Here is a 26,703-nt window from a genome sequence, read left to right as displayed (position 1 = left end):
CTGCTGCCCCTCCCCTCCGCTGCGTTCGGTTCGCCGGCCCCCCTGCCCCAGGCCCCCTTCCCGCTCGGTTATGTTCGTCTCCTCCGCTTCGTCAGCCCGTTCCCAGTTCGGTTTCAGTTACCACAAACATCCGTCGGCGTCGGCGTCCCGGGCCCCAGGCAGCCCCCGCACGCACGCGCTGCGCTTCACTTGACGAGTCGTGCCCATTGCTTCGGATCGTGCGCGCGTGTCGCGTGTCCGTCACTCGGAATGGCTCTCCGCGCACCATGAGGCTGTGCATCGGCCTGGTCAAGGGCGCCAAGGGCCTGGCCCTGCTGTGCTGCGTCGTCGTGCTGCTCCAGTTGGCCCGGGCGGTGGACGCCGAGGAGCACGCTGTCGACGACGCCCAGGACGCCGCCGTTGAGGAGCACGTTGGCAGCCACCAGGACGCCACCGCCGTGGACGCTCTGGACGATGTCGACCCTGCCAACGATGCCGATAACGCCGTCGACGCCAACGATGTAGACTCGCTCGGCGAGGAGGACGCCGACGACAACCCTATAGGGGCTCAGCAAGCCGCCGACGCCCAGGACCAGGACGCCGCCGACGACAACCCTCAGGCAGCCGCGGCTGAAGACGCCCAGGACGCCGCCGACACCTCTCCAGCACCGGACACCGCCACCACGCCGTCGCCGGCCGCGCTCAGCACCCCGGCGTCGGTGTCCTCGGAGCCGCGGGAGCCGGCGTCCAACCGGTCGGTGGCCGCGTGGTTCCGCGTGGGCGTGGAGGCGTACCTCAGCGAGGACTGGAAGACGTGCGCCACGGCGCTGGAGAACGCCATCCTGGAGTGGCAGTACTTCCTGCGCGCCAACATCGACTGTCGGCTCAAGTGCGGCCAGGAGGCGCGCCGGCAGCCGCCGCTCTTCGACAAGGACATCGAGCACCTGCAGCACGCCGAGGAGCTGCTGCGCACCACGCTGTGCATCATGAAGTGCAAGCGGCGCGCCTTCCACGGCCGCGTCACCACGGACACCATCGCCGCCTCGGACCAGAAGGCGTTCCGCGACCTCAAGGCGTACGAGTACCTGCAGCTCTGCTACTACCAGGTACTCGTTTTCCTCACCCGCCCCCCGTGATAGCCGTCGCTCTGTCTCTCTCGCACCCCTTCGGGCCGCTGCACGAGTGCGACAGAGACAGAGCGACGAGACGTCAGTTTGTTGACCGCACCTCACGCCGCCCATTCGGCCCGTCCACCAGACACGCTCGGCTCGGCCGCGCCGTTCCTAGAGAAGCCTCCTTCCTGCTTACTGATTCCGCACAGCGTTTCGCTTCCGATCCGAGCGCCTATCAGGTCGCAGGTCAGCGCGATAATTTTGGCAACACCCCAGTCATCCCACACAGTGTAGTCATCCCCAACGCGCCTTCGGCCCTGGCCATGTGTTGATGTGTTGATTGCTTGCTGGCCTCTATAAAGGGCCCGCCGTCTCGTCCGCGCCGCCCAGCCTGCGCAGCCGGCGCGCGCGACAGCGAGTAGCTGCGCCTATCGCTCAGGCCCGCACGACTATCGAAGTCAGTCAGCTGGAAGCTAGAAGTGACTAGAAGTGACTCGAGGCGCGCGGGGCGTGGGCCGCTGCGTGCTGTGCGCCGTGCAACAGTGTTGCTTTGCGGGGGGTGGGGCGTTCACTGCGTTTGTTTGGGCGAAGCGAGTCGGGAACGCATCCGCGTGGCCTGGCAGGGCAGGCAGGGCAGGCGGAGCAGGCAGGCGCAGTTCGCCCTCACTGTATACAAACGTCACGAGCCGAGTCACCCTGCCAAAAACTGCCGTATCAAATCCCTGCTCTGCACGGCTCGAATCCGCAAAGGATTGCGGCACTGCGTAAGCGCGCCCCTTCAGTCGCTCTGTCTCCCTCGCACTCGCTGCACTCGTGCGCCGTCCCGTGCGGGTGCGAGAGAGACAGAGCGACGAAACACTCAGCCGCAAGCGAAGCGCGAAGCCCCAGATTAGATTGTCCGAGCCGAGCCCAGCCCAGCCCTTTATCAGCTGGTCGCACTGGCACTTTGCGTGGGCCGAGCACCAGCCGGCCCCGGCCGTCACCGCTCCTCCGCTCTGCTGCCGTGCCGAGCCAGTTTGAATTGCGCGCGCCCGCCGCTGACCGGCCGCGACGTTGCCGCTGTGACGTCACAGCGCCCCCTCCCCTTTCCTCCCCACCATGCTCGTGCCGCCGCTGCGAGCCTGTAGAGTGCGCTACTTGCGCTACTGCTCTCTCCACAGGTCGCAGTCGTGGCCGAGTGGTTAAGGCGACTGACTAGAAATCAGTTTCCCTCTGGGAGCGTAGGTTCGAGTCCTACCGACTGCGTAAATTTTTCGGTGATCTCTGTGTTTTGTCCATTGTATAGTGATGTGTAACTAACCATTTTCTTTGTTTTCAGTCATTGCAGTTTCAAAAGGCTGCATCGGCTGTGTTCACTATTATTTCTCACGACCCGAGCAATGACATAATGAGGCAGAACCTTCAATACTATCTGTCAATGCCAGAGGTGGATGCAAATAAGCTTGAAAATTACGAATCAGAGGTAGGCACAGGACTTCAACTCAGCTGAATAATGTTTGTTCACTACTATACAAATATACTTGATCAGCAAATTTTTTATGTTCCAGCCATACGTTCCACTATATCTTGCGGGTACAGATGCTTACTTCTCAGAAAATTATGAATCTGCAGTATCAAATCTGGAGGAATCACTACATGAATTTTTGAATGCCGTTGATCGATGTCGAGCTGATTGTGAGGGGCCTTTTGATCAAGGGTGGTTACCAGATTTTACCCCATCAATCACAAGTAGGTGCTTCCAGCTACTCGTCCTTCTGCTTCTTTGATTTTTAATTTTTCCCTGTTGTGCTGAATTATGTACTTCCAGACCACTATGTTTATTGCCTGAAGTGCAAAACTAAGTGCCACTCCAAGTTAAGTCAAATGAATGGAGAAAGATACGATGACTTTCTGCCGCTACACTACAATTACCTTCAGTTTTCTTACTTCAAACGTATGTCATCATCTCATTGCAAGCAACTCAAATATTTTTAATTTTGTTCATCTGTTTGGATGTTATGGTTGAACTGCACTTTTACCTGTGTTGCAGTTGGGCGCTTAAAGGACGCTTGTGAAGCTGCTGCTACATATCTCATGTTCCTCCCAGCAGATGAAATGATGTTAGAAAACATTGCGTACTACAAAGCATTGCCAAAATTTAAAACCAGTATGTTGCAGCCTCGCACTGTAAGTTCATAGCAAAAATTGTTTGCGCCTTTGTTTATCTTTGGAACTAGCCTCTAATTCGCATTTAACACTATTGCAGGAGGCTGTTGATTACATCCACAGACAGACTTATGAGGATGCGTTGTTGAAATTTGTAGCAGATGAATTTATATTTCCGGACTTGGAAGAGAAAGATATACCTCCATCAAATGAGGTAAAGTGATGTTGCATGCTTGTACTGAGAATCTCATTGTACTTCCTAGCTATTCAAAATTTTGAGGGATAGACAGCCTCACAAGGTTTATGTAACAAAGTTGCATGCTGCCTGGTTATATAATTTCTGTTTTTTGTTTTCTGTGGTGGTTTCATCTGCATGAGCATTGACATTCCTCTTTGCCGCTTGCTACTCTTGAAAATAGATTACCCATTTGATTGAAATATTGTACAAAATTTTCCCTTAGCTTCATACTTGTGTTTTTATTTCAGGGTAATCAATATTTCAGATTTACCTATGGAATGGGAATATGAGTGTACGATTTTTACAGTACTCAATTGTTAAAATCATTCGATCAGAGAGTGTGATGCCACTGACTGATTGCCATGTTGTAATACTGATATTTCTGTGATGCCATTTCTATTTGTACTTATCTGTGTTAACTGGACTTATTAATAAATTTAACATTTTTCTATTTCAACTTGTTGTGGATTTATCCTTTCTATTTCACTATTCTTTTGGTCTCTTGGGTCTTTACTATCCTTTTACTTCGTGGTTTTTCATTGAAATTGGCCAGCGGATAACTAACAACTTAGAGAACATTTTTAATGTTCAATGTCAATGAGGTAAAACAATATTGTTGTGCTTGTTTTGGGAGTAGTGTAACAAGTGTTTGGGAAAAATAGTATTGCTTTTGCTGGTAGTTTTTTTCATACACATTTATTTTAAAAAGTACATATTATTTCATTTATTTTAATACAGATCTTGTGTGTGAATAACTTTTTCTGGCCTGCAGATTCGCGAGATAGGGAAAAAGCCCCCACGGAAACAAACAGATCCACTCCATTCAGCATTTAGTGAACAAAACATTTCTTTAGAAAATATCTCGGAATATAAAGCCCAACAGAATTTACTTCAGGAAGTCAAGGGTAATAACACTAAACCAAACATCTACCCTGCAGCCAGTGACATGACATCAAACTTGGATGAATACTTATTGAGCCAGGTAAAATCCCAAGAGCTGGAAAGATTAAAGAAGTCGTCCAGAAGACCCCTCTTTAATTTTCAAAGAGAAAGTGACTTAGGAGGCAAGAAGCGTTTTGTAGTTGATGGTCTTGCCAATGAATTAGAATGCAAGCAGCTTGTGCAGTTTGCAAAAGTAAGTATTGTGGTATGTGTAGGGACAGGCAAAAATTGAGAGTCCAAAACTGATTTATTGTACTGAATTGTTCACAGGTGAATGGCGTGAGAGGCGATGGATATGATGGTAACAAAACCCCTCATTCACCACTTGAAATATTTGAAGGAATTACATTAGGCCAGGCTGCTTTGGTATACACAGATTCCTTTGGAATATTTCCAGATTTTAGTGGCAACTGGTAATTAAATTAAATTCTCTTCTAGATGGTAAACTTTGGCTTGATCGAACTTTCAACTCTAAAACTTTTTCTGAGCCTGAGTGAAAGAGGTAAAAATTCAATTGCTACCTACTTCAACATCTCTAACAGCGATCTGCATTTTAGTTTCACTCATCTTGTTTGTCGCTCTTCTGTGCCTGGTATGTGGCAAAGTACACTCCACAATGAATTACAGTTTTTAATTACAATGTACCAACTGAATGAAACCTTTTCCAGGGAAATCAGTGAATGGTTCAGCATTAAGTCACAAGATTCATGCTGACAATTGTTGGTTTCCGAAAGAAGGAAGATGTGTAAAAACGTATCCTGCATATTACTGGAGGGATTATAGGTGAACCTTAGATAGTTTCAATAAAATGATGTCATGTCAGTGTGGAGAAACTTATTCATTGTGATTGAATTACAGCGCTCTACTGTACTTAAATGATGACTTTGATGGTGGGGAATTCATATTCAGCGCTGATCCGTTAGGAAAATTAATCCAAGTTAGTTAAATATTTTTTTATTTTATTATTTGACGTTCACTGACTCTGATTCATTCAATGAAATTTTTGATTGTGATTAATGTTATAGAGCTCCATCAAACCCAATTGTGGTCGGCTAGTGGGGTTTTCAGCAGGACATGAAAACTTACATGGTGTTCAAGGAGTGAAAAGAGGCACTCGTTGTGCTCTGGCTCTTTGGTTCACCCAGGACTCAACTCGATCAGAGTGGGGTCGGATATTGACAAACAGGTAAAAGACAATTATCTCTGTTTCACCTTCTCCCCAAAAAATGCTAACTCCATTTTTATTTCCCTTTCTTTGGTAGATGATTCATTTTTTAGAAGCTGGAGAAAATCCGAGTGAAATGCTGATTTCAGAACTTGAAAATTTAGTGCAATTTGACTTGGAGGAGGCAGAAAGAAGATGTTCCAAGCTGGTAGTGCTGATTGTATTAAGGATAAAAATTTCAAAGAAGATGAAAGAAAATCTGTGTCGCTAATGAAGGGCAATCACAGTCAACACTAATTTGTTCACTATTAGAGAAAGTAGCTCACACTCCATCAAAAGTTTACAAAATTATAGAAAACATTTTAAAGAAGGAATGACGATAGAAAATGACAGCAGTAGAAAAATTATCAATACCATTCATGATTTCACTTGATTCAGGCATTGTTGGGGCTGGCCTTAAGATGCAGCAAGTGTGAGGCGAGTATAAATTGCTGAAAACATTACGTATTCTACGCAAATACATGCTTATTTTTTATTTCCAACTTACAGTGTCTTCATTCAAGAAATGAGTTGTAAAAGGAGACAATTTGAACATTGAGCTAACAGTTCGCACAAAAGGAGATGCAAAGCAGTCTTGAAAAGAGGTCAGTGCGTTCTTTTTTTCTCCCCTGCAATTTTTGTGTGTTTATGCACAAACATGGTGTGGATAAAAATAACTGGCGGGCGTGATTGCAGGTGATGACTGCAGCAACCCTCAGGAAGGAGCAGCGCACGGCGATACCCCGTGCCTACGGAGCGACAGGTGCCAGGATGTGGAGTATATCCTCGTGAAGCGACGGTGCCGTCCAGTGCCCTCAGTGGCCATATTCCCAACCACCGTTGCCGCGCCACAGTTCAAACTAACTGATCGCCAGGAGATTTCTGCTACGTGAAATTTGTTGGCTCCATTCTTCAGGAACTCCCTGGTCTTTTTTTTTGGAGGTGATATTGTCATCGTCAAAATCTTATTCAAACAGACAATTTTGTTATATTTCTGAAGAAAATGGTGTGTATTATATTTATATGTTGTTGAACATTTGTTGATGTATTTATTTTTGTTTTTGTTGTTACCTGGTTCACAGTTGTTAAAATAGCCAATAAATGCGTGTTCCCAAAAGAACATGCGCCTCAAACTGCTTACTGACGCTTCTTTTTCTTGGTCTCGTCAGACTTCATGCGTAACATGCAGGTGTACAAGGAGTATGAATTCTTCACAATCTGAAATAAACAGGCATCGCTGTTAGAAAAAGCATTTAAAACCCTGACACTCAAGGTCTACCCAGTGGTGCCTCAAATCATTCATTTTCGTACGTCTAGGTACACAGGGTAGTTGAGCTTGACCATCTTCATGCCAGTGAGGCACAAGGGCCGCTGTGTCCTGAGCATCATCATCCGCATGTCGTTCTGGAAGTCCCTGCCCGCTCCCAACCAGTGGCACCGGCCAGCTATTGTGGCCAAGTTCTTGCTCTGTAAAATGGATTTTTTAAAAAAATCACTAACATGAGTCTGGAGCGGGTCCATTAAAACTCAGAAATATTGACTAAAAATACAAAGTACCCTTGTCGCAATATTTTCTCCACTCCAGCACAAGATCCACAGCTGGAGAAGAAGCCAGAGCAGAAGTTGATCAGTGGCACCGCCTCCGCAGGCGAAGGCTGGGAAGGAGACAAGGAAAACAAACGAGGCGCTCAAGTTTCATTATCGGGGTGGTGATTTTCCAGGAGGGAGTACACTGCAGCACAGCGCACCGGGGCAGCGGTGAGCCGGTAGGCCTGCAGGCAGACGGCAGCCAGGGACTCCAGCAGCTGGGCCAGGGACATGGAGGACAGCGCGCTCTCCAACTCATCGACGAATCTGTAAAAACAGAAGAAAAATCATCCTCCACGCCTCGCGAGGCGACTTCCCTTCGCCGCCGTGTAGGCACCACACCTGATGATGCGCTGGTGCAGGCGCACGGCGTCGTGCAGGCGCTGCAGCCGCTCGCGGTGCACCTCCACGAGGCCGTCGCCGTGCACGCCGTGCGCGGCATGCTTCGGCTCCTCCTCCAGGGTGCGCAGCAGGCGCGCCAGGTTGTCGATCTTGGCGCCGAGGCCCATGCTGAAGGACAGGATCATGGTGTCGAAGACGGTGGTGTGGATGCCCGACATGAGCGCGGCCGAGATGGGCACGCACGCGTAGAAGAAGAAGGTCAAGTTGTTGGTGCGGCGCAGCGACAGCGGGTCCCACTGCGGGATGCCCACCACGTCGTTCCACTCGGCGCGCAGGAACATGAAGATGTAGGTGGCGTCCACGGACAGCAGCACCATGTAGTACATGAACGTCAACTGGGAAACGCGAAGCACGGAGCATTGAAAAGGTCAGGGCGCTCGGAGCGCCGGGACGGTAGGCAATGCGCCGCGCAGCCGTGCGTCGCAGCCGGCCGGTTGCCTATCGTCACTTCGCAGGCGCTAGCTGGCTCACAGCTCACCTTGGTGGCCTGCTTGTGGGTCTGCTCCTCGTGCTCGCGGCACGCGCGCCTCAGCGGGGCGTACTGCACGTCCATGTCGAACTTGAGGGCCTCGACGAGGCTTCGGATCAGCTGCTTGTTCTTGAGCAGCACGAAGATCTTGTAGATGGATAGGTAGATGACGAAGAGGTCGCACAGCGCCCCCGTGGCCTTGTCGATGCTGTCGATGCCCATCATGGCCCCAGTATACCTGACGCAGACGGGCAGCGTTGGCTTCGCTCCCTGTCGTTTGTCCGCAGTGGGCCAGAAGACCGGTGGGGGCGGTCGAAATCCAGGACGCGTTTTGAGCTGCAGGGTCGCTAAATAGTACTCGAACCGAACGTGTGACCCCACCAATGGATTGCTCTCCGAACGAGGAATCCATTGGTGGGGTCACACGCTGGGTTCGAGTCCTGGTTGGAGACTCTGGAGCTGAAAACGCGTCTCGAGTTTCGGCCGCCTGCGCCGGTCTCCTGGCCCGCTGTGTGCACTCACGTGATGGACGAGTAGAAGAAGAAAAAGTGCGCGATGGAGCTGAGCACGATGTACGTGACGCGGGCGGGGGGCGCCAGGTCGTCGGGCGGCCAGATGCCGGACAGCGCCAGCAGGACGTAGTTGAGCGCGAAGAAGTTGATGGGGGCGGCCGGAGCCCCTTCGGACCCTTGCGGTGCCGCGTCCGACTCCGGCAGCGGCGCGCTCCTGTTCTTCCTCCGGAAGCCATCGCCTCTGGAAACGAGGAAGCGGCCTGGAATCGCACTCGGCTTGGACCAGCGTCGCCACACGAGTAGGTGGAAGTTCCAACGATCAGTGTGGAAGGGTGGCCGACCTAAGCCACCTCAATAGGCAAAGCCCTAAGCCGGCGGAGGTTTGGCAACCCTATCAAACGGCGAGCATCGTGGGAAAATTTGCCTACTCGTGTGGTAACACTGCCTCGGGTAGCTGCTATGTCACGTGAGGTGGGTGTCAACGTACAGGCCAGACGCCACCATCTCGGACACTTGCGGTGGACGCACTCGCCGCGGCGAAGGAGGGACCCGGGCTGCCCCCCGGGCCCACCCTGCAGAGCGTGTCCGCACGCATCGCTCTGTCTCTCTCCCACGCGCCGAGTGTTCCATGTAAGAGGGAGAGAGACAGCGGTCCGCTGCTGAGCCCTTTCCGGGGAAGGCCGCCTCCTCGCGTCGCCTCGCGAACCGAACATTACAGCATATCAAACGAGAGGCACTCGGACGGCACGTCGCCGATGATGCCTCGACCCCTTCCATGATTCAACGGCGAGTCAATAGTGATCAAGCGTGCGGCCGGCCGGAAATAGCGGCGAAGGATCATCAGGCACGACCCGCACGCCCTCCACTTCGCGCCGAGTTGTAACTGCAGCAACTTGGCTGCACCGCGCTGCGCCGGGCCGTCGCGCCACCCCTTGCGGTGTAGGCGACCGGCGTGGCGCCGGGGCAGGGCGAGGCGGCCCGGCGGCCCGGCAGGCAGTAGGGCGACGAGTGCGAGGCCATGCTGACGCGCCGGGAGAACCTCCTGGTGCGGCCCTGGCAGCAGCGCCGCTTCCACCACCACCGGAAAAAGGTAGTACACTGTACGTGGTTGTCGAAAGCGGCCGGCCGCAGGGCGACGCCGACGCCAGGCCGCGGTGGGAGACAGCAGTCATGGAGGGCAAAACGGCCGCCACTCCAAGTGGGGCCATCATTCCATCATTCAGGGAGTGTTTAGCCATCACAGCTGTCATTTTCGTAACCCTTCGGTCATTCGGGGTGTGCGTGTTTTCTGGGAGCAGCCCTGCCAGCCCGGCCGGCGGCATTGATCAAACAGGGGTTGGTAGGGCCGCTCAAGGTATGGCGGTGGGGCCTCGGAGGGAGTGTGGAGGCATTCCCCCTCCCCCTCCCGAAAAAAGAAATCCCCTGAGGATAGGCAACCCGACCGAGTATTGGACGTAAGCACACACTCTGCACCTGTCCGCCATCCAAAGGGTCGTTCTGGGTGCCGCCAGGTGGCGTCGGCGCTGCCGGTCATCGACGTGGGCCCCCCCGCGGAGCGCGGCCACGTGTCGTGCAAGCTGAAGCAGGTGCAGAGCGAGTCGGAGCGGTGCGCGCAGATCGGCAAGGACAACTGCGCGCTCGTGCTGCGGCTGGCGCACATCATGCGGACCTCCAGGGTGGACAACGGCTGGCGGCAGCCCCCGCCCACGTGAGTCCGAGCCTTCGCACCGCTGTGGAGTGGGTGTGGCGGGTCGGGTGCCTAACCGCGAGTGTGCAGCTTCCTTCGTAGGGTCGGCATCTACCTGGACCCCGCGTCGGCGTTCCCGCCGCCCCCGCGCTCGCCCTCGCCGTCGCGTCGCCCTCGCACCGCCAGGCCGACGCCCGAGCTGGAGGCGGTGCAGGCCGTGGAGCAGGACTCGCAGGAGGGGTCCCAGGACTCGGAGGGGCGCAACCTGCGCTGCTCGGCCTGCCACCCCCGCACCGCCCGCCGGAGGGACAGGGCGTCGTCGGCGGCCAACCCCGCCGACGGCGGCGACCGGGCCGCGCCCTCGGCGACGGCCGTCGAGGTGCTGCCCGCCACCAAGCCCCGCCACGCGCGCAGCGCCCCCGCCTCAGCCGCCTCCGCACTGGCAGGCCTCCCCGGACGCAGCGCCGGCCTGGGCAGCATGCCCCTGGACCAGGTCGTCATCACCTACAAGGCCCTGCGGCTCGCCATCAGCTTCCCGCCCCACGCGTCGGTGCGCATCCGGAGCGCGCGGGCCGCCGGGGAGCCCGAGGACCGGCGCCAGCCGCTCAGGCCAGCGCGCCTGCCAAGCCGCAGTCGAGAGACGCGCACCGCGACGACTTGACACAAAAAAATCTTTACACATTTTAAATTTTTATTTTCATAAATTTTTTATTTTCTTCATTTTGCATAAATAAAATAAAGTACTTGCTAAAACATCTTTGGTTTGTGGTTGCTGAGAATACTTTGGTGCGCATCAATAAATAAATAACAAATTGGACGGAAGTTCCACTAAATACTAATTAAATAAAACTAAACAGTGACTAGAGGTGATAGTAACGTGGTTAAGTTGATGAGACACGATGACAGACTACTGCAGAACAAGCGTTTCAGATCCTCTCTCTATGGTGACAGTCCCAGACATCTCCTTGGCTCTGCTGTAGCATTGAAGTTTTGCCTCCATCAACCTGAGGATGGAAAGGAAAAAAGGCAGGACTGAAGTGAGACTCATGACAGAAGTAAGTGGCTTCAAATAAATGTGATGAGCATGAGCTCTACTAGCTGATTTGTGCCAAGTGAACTTACTCTTGAATTTGGCTCCAAAGTTGTTTTTGAAGCTGGTTGTTCACTTGAACTTCTTGAACGGTCTTCTGCTCTTCCTTTAATACCCGGCTCTGCTTCTCCCGTTCAGATATGGCAGCACCAAGCTGCTCACTGCGCAACAAATAGAATATAAATGGGCATGAAAGAGTCTAGGATGGTCAGAGCGATGCCAGATACAGATATTTACCGAAGCGTTTTCTTTCCTTTTTCAACACCATCTCCACCTCGATAAAGCCGGATTTCTTCTGCAACACGCTCAAGCTCTGTTTCCATAATCACACTTTTAGCCTCAAGTAAGTGACATTCTGATTCCCAATCATCACGTTCTTCTTGCAAGGCATTGGTTTCCTGGAGCATTAAAAAAATGTTACTATGATAAAGATAACAGACAGTTCACAAGGTACAATCGACACCAAAACAATGCTGTATACCTGTTCAAGTTTAGCCAAGCTGCTGTCTAGTCCAGCAGCAGTTGAGTCATGTCTCTGCTTGGTTTGATTGTACTCAGCAGTAAGTTCCTGACACTTTTCACGCAAAGGTCTCAGCTCTAGCAAGCAGAAATGAGAAAATGAAAATACCCTGTATATACATGTATGGACATAAGTCATTCCTGAAAATAAATTGTAACAAAAATACCTTTAATTACTGGAGCCAGTTGAGCTTTACGACTTGCAATCTGTTCCCTGAGTTGAAGAACCAACCCAGAAATCTGCTCTAGACTCTGCCCCTTAGCCATGTCCAGCTCACTTTTTTGAAGAGCCATTTCATCCAAGCGCGACTCTGTTTCCAAAATTCCAGACATTCCATGCTGAGCAGCAACTGTAGCCTAGGTCATTCAAATAGAAGTAAATAAACACAACCTTCCAAAAAAAATGGCAAAAAAGGAAAAAAATAAAATAAAAATGCTTAACCATTCCAGACAATGTTTTCTCAGTACGAGATGTCAATATTTGAGTTGTCCAAGACAAAACACCTGATTCTGCCTTCAAAGCAGAGAGTTGACTTCTGTGTCTTTTATACAAGGAACTTCTACCACGCAGTTTATTCACATATCGTTTGAATTCTTCTCCCCTTAAGACAGCATCACCAGCTACAGACTGCAGTTGACTTTGCTTTTCCTGAAAAGAATTGAAAAATAAATTGTTCAAAACTAAAATCATACTGTACCATAATTTAATTTCAGTCATTTTCTGATGGTAAGCAATACCTGAAGCTCTTCATCAAGAGATGCTACTCGAGCACGCATTTCAGCAAGCTGTTCAGCTGTAGACTCCTTTTTGCGAGCAATTATTGCAGCCTGTTGCCGAAATGGGGCTAGTTTATCTTCAGCGGGATTTTTTGTTGCTAAATGTCGCTGCACTAACTGACTAATCTCTGCATTGACAGCTTGAAGCTAAAAAAACAAAACAAATAATGTTGAGAAAAGAAAAGAGAAAATCGGCAGAAAGAAGTTAAAAGATATGTACACAGTACCTTGGCGTTTAGAGCATCTAATTCGCTGTGGCCCATAACAGGTTCTGCCAGAACAGCACTCATGATGGCAACATCCTGTTCCCTTGCTTCAATCTCTCTTGGGAGCTTTTGTTTAGCTAAATAAGAATTGACACTTGTCTCCTCTTCTAGTCTTTGCAACAGACCTACAGAATTTAAAATTAAAATAAGTTTCTCATAAACTAAAGAGAATTTAATCCTATTTGTAATTAATACTCAGCACTGAAACTCACCCTGGGGTGAGGCACCAACACTAGCATGACGCAAGTCTTTCAGTTGCTGCTGTAAGCGTTGTAGCCTTTGATCGCGATGAGAAAGAGTGGTCTCTTCATCTTGCCGTTGATTGATGAGTTCCTTTTCAAGTTCACGCTGGACCCTCAAGTCATGAGCAGCTGATAGCATGGCCTCATAGGAGGGAACACCTTCAACCTGAAAGATAACATATGTTGATGAAATGACTTTGAAAGTGTTTATCATGTATCATGTACCATTACAGCTGCACAAAAAATACCTTTCTCTGAACTTGCTGGATACGGTTCAACACAATGTCTCGTTCTTTTTCCATGGCTTCCATGTCACTCTTGAGCTCTCCAACAGAATAACCGCTGTTCTTCACTGTCTCAGTTTCCTTGTGGATGAGCTTGAATTCCTCAATGAGGTTCTCATACTGAAACATACAAATCAATTGATAGTTATGTAAAATGAACAAATAACTTACTGAAGCAAATATATTATTAAGCATTACCTGTTCATACATTGCTGCAATATCTGCATCTCCAAGAATCTCAGGAGGCACTTCCAATTTCACCAGAAACTTTGCAAGGTATGCACGTTTTCTTAAATCTTCTAGATTACGAAGCAACCACTCTAAAACTGGGTGCAATATTTGTTTGTCTCCCTGAACAATTCCTTGACCAAAGGCTTTCCTGGAAAACAGTATTTTATTGGTAGTTAAAAAGGCGCACCTAGACAATTTCAAAAGAGAACTTACAATGATACATCTGGTGGTGTCTTATATTTCAGTATCCGTAGAGCATTAATCAAACGCATAGTAGTTGCCTCGGGCTCTTCTGTACGGATGTCAACGTTATGAGCAGGATCCATCTCAGCCAAAACATCGCTCAATACCTTAGGAAGGGGGGAATCAGACAACAGTATTACACTCAGAGGGTAGACAGAAATAACAGGTGCCAGTACATCAGAAATAAAACTCACTTGCAGAAGTTGCTCGGAGCTAGAGGAGTCAAATGATATTAGATTAAAGTTCTTGTTGAACGGGCTCTCATTCAACCTCTCCACAATGAATTTGAGTTGCTCACTCATCTTGAATTGGATTCGGTTTTCGCGATTCTCTGAAAGGGTGTCAATAAATTCTTTGACAGCAAGCAACTGCCAAAGCAGGGAATGGAATGTTTGTTTGTTTTCCTTTCGGCTCCTCACCCCCACTATACGCAGTACGAGCTCGAACTGCGAATAGACTATCGTCAGTCAATTGTTCGATGTTTGCAGTTTGCCGTGTCTTCTGCTACTATTGTGGACTGGAATGCTGCTGTCAAAAAACAAATAAGCAAATGCACAAGCCGCTTTTTCAGTCATGACCACTTGTTTCCCTCGCACATTGATATTAAATCATTACACTTTATTATTTGAGACTTTCATTTAAACTGTCACATTTTCGTTTTGTGGCTGCCGAGGTATGCATATAACTATTGTGTTATTGTTGGGGAAGGCTGTTGTTTTCCAATAGATTCATTGTTGGCCAAACAATAATAAACTTACTGTGGCCAGTTTGCGTTTGCAGCACTGAAGCCAGCATGCTTCATGGTGTACAATGTTGAACGAAACAGACATGCAAGACTTAGCACTGGCATCGCATGGTTGCCGCATTTCATTTTCTTCATGCGGACATGAAGACATAGCTTCAAGCCAGAACATAATTGATGGGTGAGAGAGGCATGCCTCCATAATGCATACTCTTACGCACTCATAAGGAAATTAACGAACACGGATTATGTCGGACTGTTTGACTTATTTCAGGTCAAGGAGCACATTTTGGACAACCACAGGCCTCTATCCACATTCTTTTATAATATCATTCCCAAAACCTATCAACCTGAGTACCATCACTGTAAGGAGTTATTGTGGTAAGCTTCTGGTCGACATTTTTTGCATAGCTACCTTGTGCCTTAAATTTTTCTGTAGGATCAGCAATTAATTTGTTTCTTTCACTTTGGTTCACAGTAAAGAACATGCTGATAGAAGCATGTTCAGGAAATTTGTCTACAGGTTTTGTTGAATTAAAAACGCTTGGTAAGCCACATTTTTTACAAAATAAAACAAAATTTTGCTCTGATTGCTACTAGTTTTGTTCAACCTAAAAAGAATACATGTCCTCTCTTTTCAAAACAGATATGCAGTTAACAGATCTTCATCACCAAGTTTCAAAGGTGAATCTTGATTCAACTACTGCTCATCATTTGCGGTTTACTATTAAAGATGGATTTCAAGAATTTTGCGCCATTTACAAGGTAAAGAGATTCATTCATCTCTTTTGGAACTCATTTTGTCTTACTTTTCTGCTGTAGTACAAGTGTCAGTACCTGTCAAACAGTGAATGAGGAAAAATTATGTGTGTCCAGGTGGAAGTGTTTGGCACCCAGTTACAACATCATTTGTAACCACAAGCCCTCTCAGACTCCAGACCTGTCAGAATGGAGGGGGTAATAAGAGCAGAGCTCCTGACTCCCACCAGAGACAGGTACTACAACAATTTTCCAATATGATACCCTTTTGCTCCTCTCAATGCTTTGTAAATTTTTCCCTAGATCTCAACTTTTCTGCCCATAAGAATGTAGAAGTACTCTTAAAAATTCTTTCTTCAAAAATTTTCGATCAGAACCTTTCTTAGGAGGACCTCAAGATTTCTATAAAATTAATAAAATATTCTGCCCAAATTCGTTGACTTAATTTTTTTCACTGACAATAGCACTGGTAAATTTCTCAGAGCTCTGCTGAAGAGAGTGAGTGTTGATTTTCGATTTTGATTTTGTCTGTGTGATCCTGTTTGTGTTTACTCGGTCATCCCATTACGACGCGTACGTTAAGATTCACCCCCCACGTTCGCGCATGTCTTAATTATCACTCGACCCCTTACGGGTGTAGTGGACCTCAGTCGCTTCACGCGAAGGTCCAGATTCGGGAGGTGACATGCCCACGACAAAGTAGTCTGTCTTGACACCTCCTGTGGTCCGGCGGGGCATGGCATGGCAGGGCCGGCGCCGAAGCCGTTAGCTGCTTTGCCAAGGACACGCGTTGCGCGTTCTATTTGTCTTGTCCTTACCCTGCGAGTCCCTGGGGACATTCCCTTAGCAGGTTATCAATCAATTAATCATTAATCAATTCGCCAATGTGGTCATCGATTTTTCCCCCCCTGTCCACTCACCGCGAGAGAGCACCTTTTCACGAATAGCCTACCAAGTCGTGACAGCTGCCCTTTGCGATTATCCTCGCCCCACGCCGCGTGCTTCTGTTGTTCTGAGTGCCTTCGGTACAGTACTTGCGAGCCACACTCAGCGAGACTCACGTTTCCCTTCTCAATAGCGTGCAAGTTTGTCCACTATCTTCACATGTGTTCTCTCGAGCTTCGAAAGGTTTCGTGGGCGGGAAATGCGTCCTCAACAAGTCATTTTACAATGCTTTATTTGCCACTTTCATATGTGGCCTGTTTTCTCAGTGGGGCGTGTGTTATCTAAACGCCTTGCAATAACAAGAAGCGAAATCCCGCGTTAATCTAGGGACTTCAAGTGTTTACAATTGGCTACGTGGTTTTCCATCGTTTCCACGAACGACCCCCCACCCTTTCCGAGAAATTTATTGATAGGTCTCGTCTTTGGAAGTCGACTTTTCGAACATGAGTCATTGGGAGTGTGAGAGTGTGAGGCAGGCGAAATTATGAATGAGGCCGCAAACACGTGGTAAAGCCATTGCACGAGCATCGCGCCAGCACTGGCACTTCCCCTTCCTGGGAACGCTCGGGTCGGAAGCTATATTGTATTTTTCTTGACGTTGCAGTGTTCGGTGACAGCCTCTTTGACAAATTCCGCCGCTGTCCGCGGCATGTCCAATATGCGGCCAAAGCGACGTGTGTCCGTGTCCAGGGGCCTTCGGGGCCTTGGCGGCGTGTTGGCGGCCTGTTGGCAACCCTGCTTGGCTCGGCGTGGCGCGTGGAACAACGGGGGCCTAGCGCCACCCTGTGACGTGCCTAGCCGCGCCCGCTGCCCGGTGGTGGAGTGGGATTAAGTTCTCGTCAACACCGGTGGAGTGGACTTCCCTGACCGTGGACGACAGGTGGAGAGGGGGCCGCGTCCGAGGCGCCCCGCGTGGCAGTGCGAGAGAGACGGACAGGCGGGGGGTTCGCCGGGCGGCGTGGCGGCCTGGTGGCGGCGTTCGCGCGCGTGCGAGCGGGACGGAGGACGTGTTTGGCCTGCCCGGCCGGCCGGCTGGTTATCAGTGTCGGGCCCGGTCTCCGCAGGCACAGTCTCTGGCCGCAAGTGGCCCCAGTTAGTTGGAGGCACCCCGACGACGACGACACCTCGGCGACGACATGACGGGGGCCCTGGTGGTGGACAGCAAGGGCGGCGCGGCCGCGGCGGACGACTCCAGGATGACGCCGCTGGGCATCGTGCTGGTGACGCTCAGCGCCGTCTCCGGCATCCTCTTCGGCTACGACACTGGCGTCGTGTCTGGCGCCATGCTCGTCATCAAGTGAGTCCTTGTCTCGGCTTCCGCGGCTTTTAGCCCCGAATGTGTCGCGTGCCGCACCCCACCCCGCATCGCCCTGCCCCTCCCCGCCACACGCAACGTAAACAAAGAACAAAGGGTGCCCCTTCCTCCAATCTCTGCCTCCTCTCTTCCTCTTCTAGAACTATCTTATCGCGTCGCCCAGCACCCCAGAACCTGCTCCTGAATAGCCCCCGTCTGCGGACAGGTGATCGGCAGCTCAATAAAATTTAAACTTTCGCAAGCTTGTTGTTTTGTTTCGCGGCCTCTTTTCCGAGCCGATGCTGAGCCGTCGGCGTCGCGACTTCAAATCCACCCGAATCCACCCTTATCAATGTGTAAATACTTACCCGGTGGAACGCTGTATTTTTATTGCGCTATTTGTTGATAAAGTTGTTGACATTTCCCCGACTATTTCTAACGACCTCGGCCTATTTCTGGGACGAAGGTAACAATCACCCACGTTCCGTCATCGAGGGAAAAACGAGGGAAATAATGATGCTGTGTACAGGGCAGGCGCATAGATAGACAGACGCGGACTCGGGAACGCGCCGCAACGCGCCGGCTGCCGCCGCTCCGGGGCCTGCGCACAGTGGGCCAGAAGACCGGTGGAGGTGGTCAAAATCCCGGACGCGTTTTGAGCTCCAGAGTCGCTGTAAAGGACTCGAACCGACAGTGTGACCCCACCAATGGATTGCTCTCCGAACGAGGAATCCATTGGTGGGGTCACGCGTTCGGTTCGAGTCCTGCACAGCGCCTCTGGAGCTCAAAACGCGTCTAGAGTTTTGGCCGTAGGCGCCGGTCTTCTCGCCCACTGTACGGAGGCCTCCGGGCCCGGCGTCAGTGGAGCGCGCGAGGATGCGACGGGACAGGCCTGGAGGCCTGCCTAGGCCGCTGGAGTGGCCACTGGAGCCTCCAGTTAAGCCGGAAGCGGCCACTGGGCCGCACCGTGACAGCGCCAGGCGCCAGTCCGCCTCTCTGACAGCCAAAGCGCGGCCCGTGCCGACGCCGACGCTGATTGTTTGATCCGGGTCGGCGATAGGCAAAAAGTTCTGGACTTTTCCCGGCACTCCTCGTCCCTTCGAGTCCCGGCGGTCCTGGCGGCGATGCCCTAATCAGCCCCGGCTAATTGGCGCGCTTCGCTGCCTCTCTCTCGCGCTCGCGGGGCGTGCCGTCGGCACTCAGAGAATCAATCCGCCGCCCGGCGGCCCGCCCGCCCAGCGCCCTGTCTCTCTCGCCGCCGTGCGGGGCGGCCTAGGAGTGCGAGGGAGACAGGGCGGTTTTCGGCCTGCGGCATTTAGGCTCAGCCCTAACGGCCGCCATTGCGCAAGTGCCGCCTCGTCACCGCACTGCAAGCGAGTAATCTCACTGTTTATTGGCCGGCCAGGGCAGCGAGGCACCGCGACACTCGATGCTGCATACCGCGATGGAGAGCGTTGTTTGCCCCGAGTTGATTGGGGCCCTATCTCGCCGGCCTCAGGCCCGAGGCCTCAGGTAGCAAGCATCGGCAAATGGTATCACGTCACCCTGTCAAAGCCTGTCCTGTACACACCACCTTGTTACTTCCAGTGTGCCAACACACGCGGGATTAATTTTTTTTTTTAAATGTTGCCTTTCTCACCAGTGCACTCTCATGTGTTCTACCAGGAGCTCCATAGTTCTGACCGACTTCTGGCATGAACTCATCGTGGCCGGCACCATCGCGTCGGCCTGGGTCTTCTCGCTCATTGGCGGCTACTGGACCGGTAACTTAAACTTCTTAAGTTCTTATTTTTTTTAAATCAATTTTATTTTATTTTTTTTTGCTTAAGTTGGTACTTTCTTTTCCTAGACCGGTACGGGCGAAGGAAGACCATCCTGGCGGCGGCCATGGTGTTCACAGTGGGCTCGCTGGTCATGGGTTTCGCGACCGGCAAGGAGATGCTGCTGGTGGGCAGGCTGATTGTGGGCGTCGGCGTGGGTAAGTGAGTTATGGCGCCGGAATGGGCCCTCTGATTGGCCAGGTCTGGATACACATGCATCTTCGACCACTGGACGACCCTCCAATTGGCACGATGGCGGCTATCTTTAGCGCGCTCCCGCCAAGCGGCCAGCGCGGCCGGCAGCGTGCTCGCCCTGCAGGGGCGGCCCGGGCAGGCCCGGCGAATCACGCCGTGTTTACGTGTTGCCGTGATAGAGGGGCGTGTGCAGCGCACGCGATAGTGGTACGCCCACTTTGTGAAAAAAGAGAAGATAACCTTGTTTTGGGTGTGCGGCTTAGTTTCCGTTTTTCAGTGGCGCGTGAAGCGCGCGTGTAGAAAACGCAACACACCTACTTCGTTTCAATTTCAACCTAAATTTTAACCTTTTTTTTAGCAGATGATACATTTTTGAGCAGATGATAATTTATTTAGCAGATGATACATTTGTTAAGCAGATGATACATTTCTTTAGCAGATGATACATTTATGTAGCAGATACTGCTTTTTTTACCAAACAATTTTTTTTTTTTTTTAGGTCTGGCCAGCATGAGCACCCCGATGTACATCGCGGAGAGCTCGTCCCCCAAGTACCGCGGCGTGCTGGTGCTCATGTACACCGTGGGGGTGACGGGCGGCCAGTTCGTGGCGGGCATCATCAGCGGCGTGCTCTCGGGCGCCGACCAGGGCTGGAGGTGAGTCGGTGCGAGTGAGAGAGACAGAGACTGGCGGGCATTGGCAAGGTCGCCTGGGTCGCGTCCAAGGGGTGTGGGGAGTGGCTTTGTGCCGCGCAGGCCATCTGTCCCTTTGTAATCGAACTTGAAATTCGAGTGTAAGGGCAAGGGCCGTGTTGATTAAATAGACAGACGCCGTGTGGAAGTTGTTTGTCGGCCTCGGTCAAAGGACCCGCTCCGCGCGCTCCGCGTCATGGTCCAACGCCCCGACACTGACAGGCTTGGCTTGTGCAGGTGGATGCTGGGGCTGGGCGCGCTGCCCTCCGTCGTGCTGGTGGTGGGCTTCCTCTTCCTGCCCGAGAGCCCCCGCTGGCTGGTGGCGTCCGGCCGGCTGGACGACGCCGAGGCGGTGCTGCGCCGGCTGCGCGGCCCGGACGCCAAGGTCAGCGAGGAGGTGAAGGCCATCAAGGAGGCGTGTGACGAGCAGCTGAAGCAGAAGCAGCAGGTGAGTGTTCCTCCACGCGCTGCCCCGCGGCCCCGTAGGCGCGCGAGAGAGACAGCGACACAACGATCCGTGGAACTGAGACGCCGACGCTCTGCTTGCAGGTCCAGCAGAACGTGCTGATGCAGATCCTCCGCACTGAGCACGCGCGCCGCGCGCTCTTCCTGAGCTGCGCGCTGCAGGCCTACCAGCAGCTGGGCGGCATCAACACCGTCATGTACTACAGCGCCAGCATCCTGAAGATGAGCGGCATCGGCGACGACTCGACGGCCATCTGGCTGTCGGCCGGCGTGGCGGGCGTCAACTGCGTGTGCACCTTCATCGGCATGGTGTTCGTGGACCGCCTGGGCCGGCGGCCGCTGGCGCTGGGGTCGCTGTTCGGCGCCTGCGTGTCCCTCGTCATCCTGGGGCTGGGCTTCCTGCTCATGGACCACACGGCGCCCCCCGTCACCGACGTCAACACGCTTGGCGACGCCTGCGCCGCGTTCATGTAAGGCGTGTTCCGGCGCGCCGCCACCCGTTTCCAGTTCGAACTCTCTTTCATTTTGGCGCCCTTTCCACAGGGGCTGCTCCGCCTGCACCAGCCCCCGCACCATGTGTGGCTTCTGCGTCAACGGCAACAGCACGTCGTGCTGGCCGCGCGACGAGGACACCAACCTGGCCCTGGGCGGCGCCTGCATGTCCCCGCTGACCGCCGACATGGAGTGGGCCGTGGGCTACTGCCCGTCCACCTACTCCTGGATCGCTGTGGCCGCGCTCGTGCTCTACCTCTTCTGCTTCGCGCCTGGTGCGTGCCACTGCACTGCCTTCTTGTCCAGCTTGTTGTTGATGTTATTGTTGCCTTATTTGTAAAACGGAACATTGGTGCTGTAGGCATGGGCGCTATTCCGTGGGTCGTGAACGCCGAGGTGCACAGCCTGTGGGCGCGCGACTTGAGCACCAGCATCGCCACCTCCTCCAACTGGCTGCTGAACCTGGTCGTGTCCATCAGCTTCCTGTCTCTCATCGACGCCCTCACAGCTGCAGGTCCAAAGTCTCTCTCCCTTTCTTCCTTGTCTCACGACAGCAGTTTCACTTTCATTCTTTTTTTTTAAACAACGCGAGCCTTGTTTTGCAGGAGCCTTTTTCTTCTACGCCGTGGTGGCTTTCACCGGAGTCATCCTGCTGTGGTTCATCCAGCCCGAGACCAAGGGAGTCTCCTTGGAGGACATGCCGTCGCTCTTCGTGAAACACCGAATCGACGCCAACGAAAACTCGGCGGTGGAAAGCAAAATTCAGTAAGTTGAGGAGTCAGTACACACAAAATCCCTAAAAAAAATCATTGTACCTGAAATTTTTTGACCAAATTCTTGTCCCTGCCTTTTGATCAATTAAAAAATGCCTCTTTCCTTGCTTTGTTTTTTCAGGGCTGTCAAGACTGTGGATGCCTAACTGGGGGAGAGCTGCAGTTTATAGAGAGATTGTACCGAGTACCGCACTGCCCTGTGCGAGGCACTGCTTTTAATGCGCTGTGATATTTGTCTCATTACGAGAACAATGTTGTGAGAGGATGGATGGTGTTGTGATTGCTTTGATTGTGTTATTTAGTGGCATCTGTATCTTCTAGTCAATGAGGTCAGCTAACTTTTCTGAGGTGAGAGAAGTGGCTGAAGATGCGTAGTACAAAGACTTCATGAAATTATTTTTGCACTTTGAAATACTTTGGGTATCACTTTTTGTTCCTCTAATTGTTATATGGAGGTGTCTCAAAGCCCTTATTTTTATCTGTGTTTTTATTTTTTGAAGTCTGAGACTCATGGATGTATCAATTTTCTGAAAATGAAGAGTACATCATAACATGAGATTTAGTGAATAAGTAAACCACATTGGAATTTACAAGTTGATTGTGTTGAAAGTATTTGTGCTACAAACGTAAAATGATACTTGATTGCCAAAATCAAGATATCTGCATCATTATTTTTTAAATATTTATGTTCAATTGTATTGTAGTTATCACTTTTTCATAGGCCCATCCACAACCCTGACATACTCATATCATCTGTTTTCAGTATCTTATTTCCATTACTCATTTTTATGTTTCACTGTGTGTTGTTTTTTTTTACACATTGTTTATCTCTCTATACTAAGAGTTTTAATGTTTATCCGATGTACACAAAGTGGAATTTCCATTTTCTTTTTTTAAATAAAGAAAACTACATTAAGAGCAAAGCTTGTATAGTCTTGTCATTCGGCATTCCCCATACCACTTTCAAGCACATTTTTTAAAATGGGTGACTGAGTGCGGGCCGGGCCACTGTATGGAGATTTTCCCTTCCCTCCACGCTGGTAGTTCCCTTCCATGGGGATGGCAGTCGAAAGGGCGAAAGCACGCGGATGGGCGAGCAAGCTCCTCCGAACACCTTCGGGAAGCGCTAAAAGCTAAAAGCCTCTGCTGCAGCTTTCCCAGAGGATTCAGGGAAAGAAGCCCGGCGGTGTGCGGGTGGGAAAAGGGGAGGGGGGCTCCTACCATGCGGGTGTAAACAAGACCCTCTTCATGTTGACGTCCCCATAGCCCCACAGCAGGCCGCACAAAAGCCAGGCGGTCTCAGGGGGAAAACAACATTCGAAAACGAAACAAGAACAAAAAAGCGCTGGCGCCGAAATTGAGAGAGGCAGCTGCCAGAGGCGTGGCGGGAAAATGCCAGCGAATTTGGTTCGCATCACGGCTGTGCTGGGTGCGCAGCGCCGCCGCTGTGAATAGAACTCGTCCTCGGCCCCGTGGCGCGGCACCCCGCCACCCAGCACGGCACGAGTAGCACGCACCTTGGTCCGGAAGACGGTCGCACCCCACCCTCCCCGCCCACCCTGCCCACCCTGCCGCCACACGGAGCGCTGCGCACCGCGCTGGACCCGCGCAAACACCACGTCTCCGCGAAGGGCGACCTTGCGCGACGGTCTCGGCGTGGCGTGGCGTGGCGTGGCGTGGCGTGGCGTGGCGTGGGGGTGGCGGGGCGCGGCGCTGAGGGGGCGGTGGAGGGGGTGGGGGTGGCAGGGGGCTGGCGGGCCGCCCCACAGCCCCAGTCGTGTGGCGGCGGCGCGAGGCGCTAGATCGGTGTCCAGCATCCCCTCGCGCTGCCAGCGGCGCGGCACTCGCCTAGCACGTCGTCGTCGTCGTCGTCCTCGAGGTCGTCCTGCACCACGCCATGACGCCGCGGCGGCCGCGGCCCTCGGCCTGCCGCCGCGCTCCGGTGCCCGCGTCCCCCCTCGCCCTCCGGCGGCCGGCCGGCGCCCCCGGGGCGGCGGAGAGCAGCACGCCGACGTCCCCCGCGGCCGCGGCGGCGTGATCCCCGGCGACGCCGTGACCGCCGAGACGCTGCCCACGTGACCACCCCGCCTCGCCACGCCCGCGGTGGAAGGAGCAGGTGAGGACGTCCGGGAGTCATGTAACAAGTGGCCGAGCTTCATTATCCCGAGCCGGGACGGGCCGGGACGGCGATGGGCGAGGGGGCGGAGGGGGGCGCGCCTCGCGAGGGGAGTCCGTCAAGCCGTCAAGCCGTCAAGCAGTGTTGCCAACGAAAACCAAAACAAACACCGAGGGCCTTCGAGCGCCGCGGGCAGCGTAGCCCCGGCGTAGCCACTCGCCTTCCACCGAGCTTCTCGGGCCGGCCGGGCGCCTGCGAGGTAGGCAATCCTCTGGAGGCGACGCACGGGTGCGCGCGGGTTGCCTACCCGCCGGTTCGCAGGCTGACAGTGTCCGGGGCGGCACTGGCGGCAGCGACTTCGAGTGGAGTGGCAGTCCTGCCGTCGTCCTTACCGGACTCGGCCGGACGCAAACGAGTCCCCCCCCCCCCCCGCCCGGGCAAGTTGGCGGCAACTCAGTTGGCTGCCTCGGGCGCGGCTTCGCTGCTTTAGGCTGGGCCTTGGGCCGAGTTGGCGGCGGCCTCTCGGACGACGCCCCGCGGGGCCGGCGGCCGGCCGGGGGCGGCGGGACTCGAACCACCGATCTCGAAACGTCGTGGGGTCGCACCAGCGGCCTTTAATTCACCCCGCTAAACAAACAACAAAAATAAGATTGGACTGGGAGGAAACCGGCTTTGTTGTTGTTGTTGTTGTTGTTGTTGTTGGAATAAGAAAGTGTCGCGCTGCTGGCAGCTGATGGCCTTTTCCGACTTGGTGGCTGATGTAGTCGCACGACGCGCTCCACTCGGTTTTACTGGTTCGTAATTACGGCCTCGGGTCCATCAAGGCGGATTTGGCGGGAAATGGCGTATCAAAGTCGGTCGTATCACATGTCCGGGACTCCCCCACCCCCAGGACTCACGCCCCTCGTTAGACTTGCCCTTTATGTTCCGAGTCGCTCGCCTCCACTACCAACTTTCACACGCGCCCGATTCGATTTATGATTCATTTTGACGTGTTTTGTTTTCTCTACCGCCCCCGTTGGCAAATAGCAAAAAGCCCGGATCTCGCTGGCCGTCTTGGTCGCGTCCCAAGGGCTCAGCCGGAGGGGCGGAAAACCACACTGCGAAAAAAAAATTAATAATCGAGAGTACGGGGAAAACAGAAATGAAACATGCAAATTTGCGGTCGACTCGACTGTCTCGCTCTTTAGGTTGATACAGTACAGCGCCTCGATGGCCTCATTCATGATTCATGCGGGCAGGCCGGCGGACGCTGGCAGACGCCGGCAGACGCTACAGACCGAAAGAAGTTGCACCAACAAAAGCCTTGCCCCGCTCCGTGTCCAAGTACAAAGAAAAATGTAAAAGAAAATTAGGGAAAGTGTGAACGGTACTTCTTTAACGAGGAAACTTTGACGCCGAAGCGCGGGCGATACAGCGCCAAGCTCCTCAGACCTGTACCGAGCTTGCGTTGCCGGTGGTGCCTTTTCAAGAGGACACACGCAAAGGGTGTAAAAGGGCCGGCGTTGGCGGCGTGCTTGGCTCGGCGGCTGCGTCCTTTGACGGCGTGCCCTGAGGGCGCGACTCGGCTTCCGAGGCCTTCGAGGCCTTCGAAGGCTTTCGAGAGCCGGGATCCCTTGTCGGGAACGCCACACCGCCTTGTGCAGACTGCGCGGTCCGACGTTCCGAGAACTGAAAAACGATTACTCGTGTCTCCCCTCCGCGTTCCCAGCCCGGCATGCCATGCCATGCCATGCCCGACCACGACGCGCGCCGGTCTGCGGAATCTAAACTTACCCCGAAAGCAGAACCAGGAACGGCCAGGCAGGAACCAGGGCAAAGCCATCAGCCCAGAGCGGCGGGGCGCGGCGGGGCGCGGCGGGGCGCGGCGGGGCGCGGCGGGGCGGCGTGGCGTGGCGTGCGCTTTCTGGCGCTGTGCTGCGCCTCGACGCTCTCTCTCTCTGTCTCTCTCGGCGCTGTGCCTGGAGTCTGGAGAGAGACGGAGACAGCAGTCTTTAGCACGACCGTCTCACCGCGGGATTGCCCCCATTCGTTGCACCAGTGGGGGCTGCCCGATCGAGCCGCAAAATAGAGAGAAGGAGAGAGAGAGACAGAGAGAGGTGAACGGAAGATGGTGGGACTCGAACGCGGGTCCAGAACGGCCTTCCTGGGCTGTCTGCAAAGCGAGCCCCTGGGAGACTGCTGAGAATTTAAAGGAGTTCAACGATTTCAACAGTTTCCAACCCTTCAGATTTTTCAGAATAAATTAAAAATAAATTAAAATAACGAAGAACCACAATTTTCTGAATCTTAGTGGCAGTAACAAAGACGATTCCAAAGTAAAAACTTTTCCAGCGCCACCCCACCTCAACTACTGCCTCGACATCGACAGTGAGCAGGATTTGTCAACACTCCCTGATCCCCGGGCACGGGGCCACGGGGCCGCCGGGTCACGGATCCCGAGGGACTCTCAGTGGCCCGAGGGCGCGCTCCGTACCAGGC

General features: G+C 52.9%; 6 protein-coding genes, 1 long non-coding RNA gene and 1 other non-coding gene across 14 annotated transcripts; 6 read left to right on the top strand and 2 right to left on the bottom strand.

Moving 5' to 3' along the window:
- The first annotated feature begins 100 nt into the window (after positions 1-100).
- Positions 101-6,054, top strand: LOC117639497 (prolyl 3-hydroxylase 1-like). Its single transcript, XM_034375222.1, has 13 exons — positions 101-1,085; positions 2,410-2,553; positions 2,639-2,819; positions 2,899-3,024; positions 3,121-3,257; positions 3,337-3,450; positions 4,247-4,609; positions 4,687-4,782; positions 4,855-5,008; positions 5,085-5,199; positions 5,275-5,353; positions 5,442-5,602; positions 5,679-6,054. Exons 1-13 carry the CDS (start codon positions 267-269, stop codon positions 5,680-5,682), a joined length of 2,493 nt encoding a protein of 830 aa, XP_034231113.1. The 5' UTR covers positions 101-266; the 3' UTR covers positions 5,683-6,054.
- On the top strand, positions 2,255-2,336 carry Trnas-aga. Its single transcript has one exon. It is a non-coding gene; the product is annotated as a tRNA-Ser (tRNA).
- A 74-nt stretch (positions 6,055-6,128) lies between the features above and the next one.
- On the top strand, positions 6,129-6,760 carry LOC117639499. The gene is made up of 2 exons (XR_004587370.1): positions 6,129-6,225; positions 6,317-6,760. It is a non-coding gene; the product is annotated as an uncharacterized LOC117639499 (long non-coding RNA).
- A 178-nt stretch (positions 6,761-6,938) lies between these two features.
- LOC117639498 lies at positions 6,939-9,421 on the bottom strand. Of its 2 annotated transcripts, XM_034375223.1 has the most exons (7): positions 9,078-9,421; positions 8,601-8,831; positions 8,088-8,316; positions 7,550-7,944; positions 7,369-7,474; positions 7,178-7,275; positions 6,939-7,087 (listed from the first exon to the last, which is right to left on the bottom strand). In XM_034375223.1, the coding sequence occupies exons 1-7, from the start codon at positions 9,365-9,367 to the stop codon at positions 7,066-7,068; spliced, it is 1,371 nt and encodes a 456-aa protein (XP_034231114.1). In that variant the 5' UTR covers positions 9,368-9,421; the 3' UTR covers positions 6,939-7,065. The 2 variants fall into 2 exon arrangements, with proteins under 2 accessions (XP_034231114.1, XP_034231115.1); XM_034375224.1 differs by having other exon boundaries at positions 8,601-9,421.
- A 183-nt stretch (positions 9,422-9,604) lies between these two features.
- LOC117639689 (uncharacterized protein CFAP97D2) lies at positions 9,605-11,141 on the top strand. Its single transcript, XM_034375565.1, has 4 exons — positions 9,605-9,680; positions 10,102-10,298; positions 10,368-10,403; positions 11,135-11,141. The coding sequence occupies exons 1-4, from the start codon at positions 9,609-9,611 to the stop codon at positions 11,139-11,141; spliced, it is 312 nt and encodes a 103-aa protein (XP_034231456.1). The 5' UTR covers positions 9,605-9,608.
- Positions 10,993-14,429, bottom strand: LOC117639409 (intraflagellar transport protein 81 homolog). Its single transcript, XM_034375024.1, has 13 exons — positions 14,124-14,429; positions 13,900-14,036; positions 13,654-13,834; positions 13,420-13,575; positions 13,142-13,337; positions 12,891-13,054; positions 12,625-12,810; positions 12,329-12,535; positions 12,054-12,243; positions 11,849-11,964; positions 11,605-11,765; positions 11,400-11,528; positions 10,993-11,281 (listed from the first exon to the last, which is right to left on the bottom strand). Exons 1-13 carry the CDS (start codon positions 14,229-14,231, stop codon positions 11,185-11,187), a joined length of 2,028 nt encoding a protein of 675 aa, XP_034230915.1. The 5' UTR covers positions 14,232-14,429; the 3' UTR covers positions 10,993-11,184.
- Positions 14,423-17,304, top strand: LOC117639411 (intraflagellar transport protein 25 homolog). Of its 4 annotated transcripts, none has more exons than XR_004587366.1 (7): positions 14,423-14,602; positions 14,710-14,852; positions 14,946-15,052; positions 15,150-15,218; positions 15,318-15,436; positions 15,548-15,666; positions 16,980-17,304. XR_004587366.1 is itself a non-coding variant. In XM_034375029.1 (6 exons), the coding sequence occupies exons 2-6, from the start codon at positions 14,740-14,742 to the stop codon at positions 15,584-15,586; spliced, it is 447 nt and encodes a 148-aa protein (XP_034230920.1). In that variant the 5' UTR covers positions 14,423-14,602; positions 14,697-14,739; the 3' UTR covers positions 15,587-15,893. The 4 variants fall into 4 exon arrangements, 1 of the variants encoding a protein (XP_034230920.1); XR_004587364.1 differs by having other exon boundaries at positions 14,697-14,852; XR_004587365.1 differs by lacking the exon at positions 16,980-17,304 and adding an exon at positions 15,734-15,893 and having other exon boundaries at positions 14,697-14,852.
- A 67-nt stretch (positions 17,305-17,371) lies between these two features.
- Positions 17,372-23,034, top strand: LOC117639410 (proton myo-inositol cotransporter-like). Of its 3 annotated transcripts, none has more exons than XM_034375025.1 (10): positions 17,372-17,672; positions 19,335-19,432; positions 19,519-19,647; positions 20,184-20,340; positions 20,614-20,824; positions 20,926-21,311; positions 21,385-21,608; positions 21,695-21,854; positions 21,939-22,098; positions 22,228-23,034. In XM_034375025.1, the coding sequence occupies exons 1-10, from the start codon at positions 17,512-17,514 to the stop codon at positions 22,333-22,335; spliced, it is 1,794 nt and encodes a 597-aa protein (XP_034230916.1). In that variant the 5' UTR covers positions 17,372-17,511; the 3' UTR covers positions 22,336-23,034. The 3 variants fall into 3 exon arrangements, with proteins under 3 accessions (XP_034230916.1, XP_034230917.1, XP_034230918.1); XM_034375026.1 differs by having other exon boundaries at positions 17,374-17,672; positions 21,695-21,847; XM_034375027.1 differs by lacking the exon at positions 17,372-17,672 and adding an exon at positions 19,184-19,231 and having other exon boundaries at positions 19,312-19,432.
- Positions 23,035-26,703: the final 3,669 nt, after the last annotated feature.

This window comes from Thrips palmi, unplaced genomic scaffold, assembly GCF_012932325.1.
Source record: "Thrips palmi isolate BJ-2018 unplaced genomic scaffold, TpBJ-2018v1 HiC_scaffold_11, whole genome shotgun sequence".
Classification (NCBI taxonomy): domain Eukaryota; kingdom Metazoa; phylum Arthropoda; class Insecta; order Thysanoptera; family Thripidae; genus Thrips; species Thrips palmi.
This window is presented reverse-complemented; position numbering and strand designations above follow the sequence as displayed.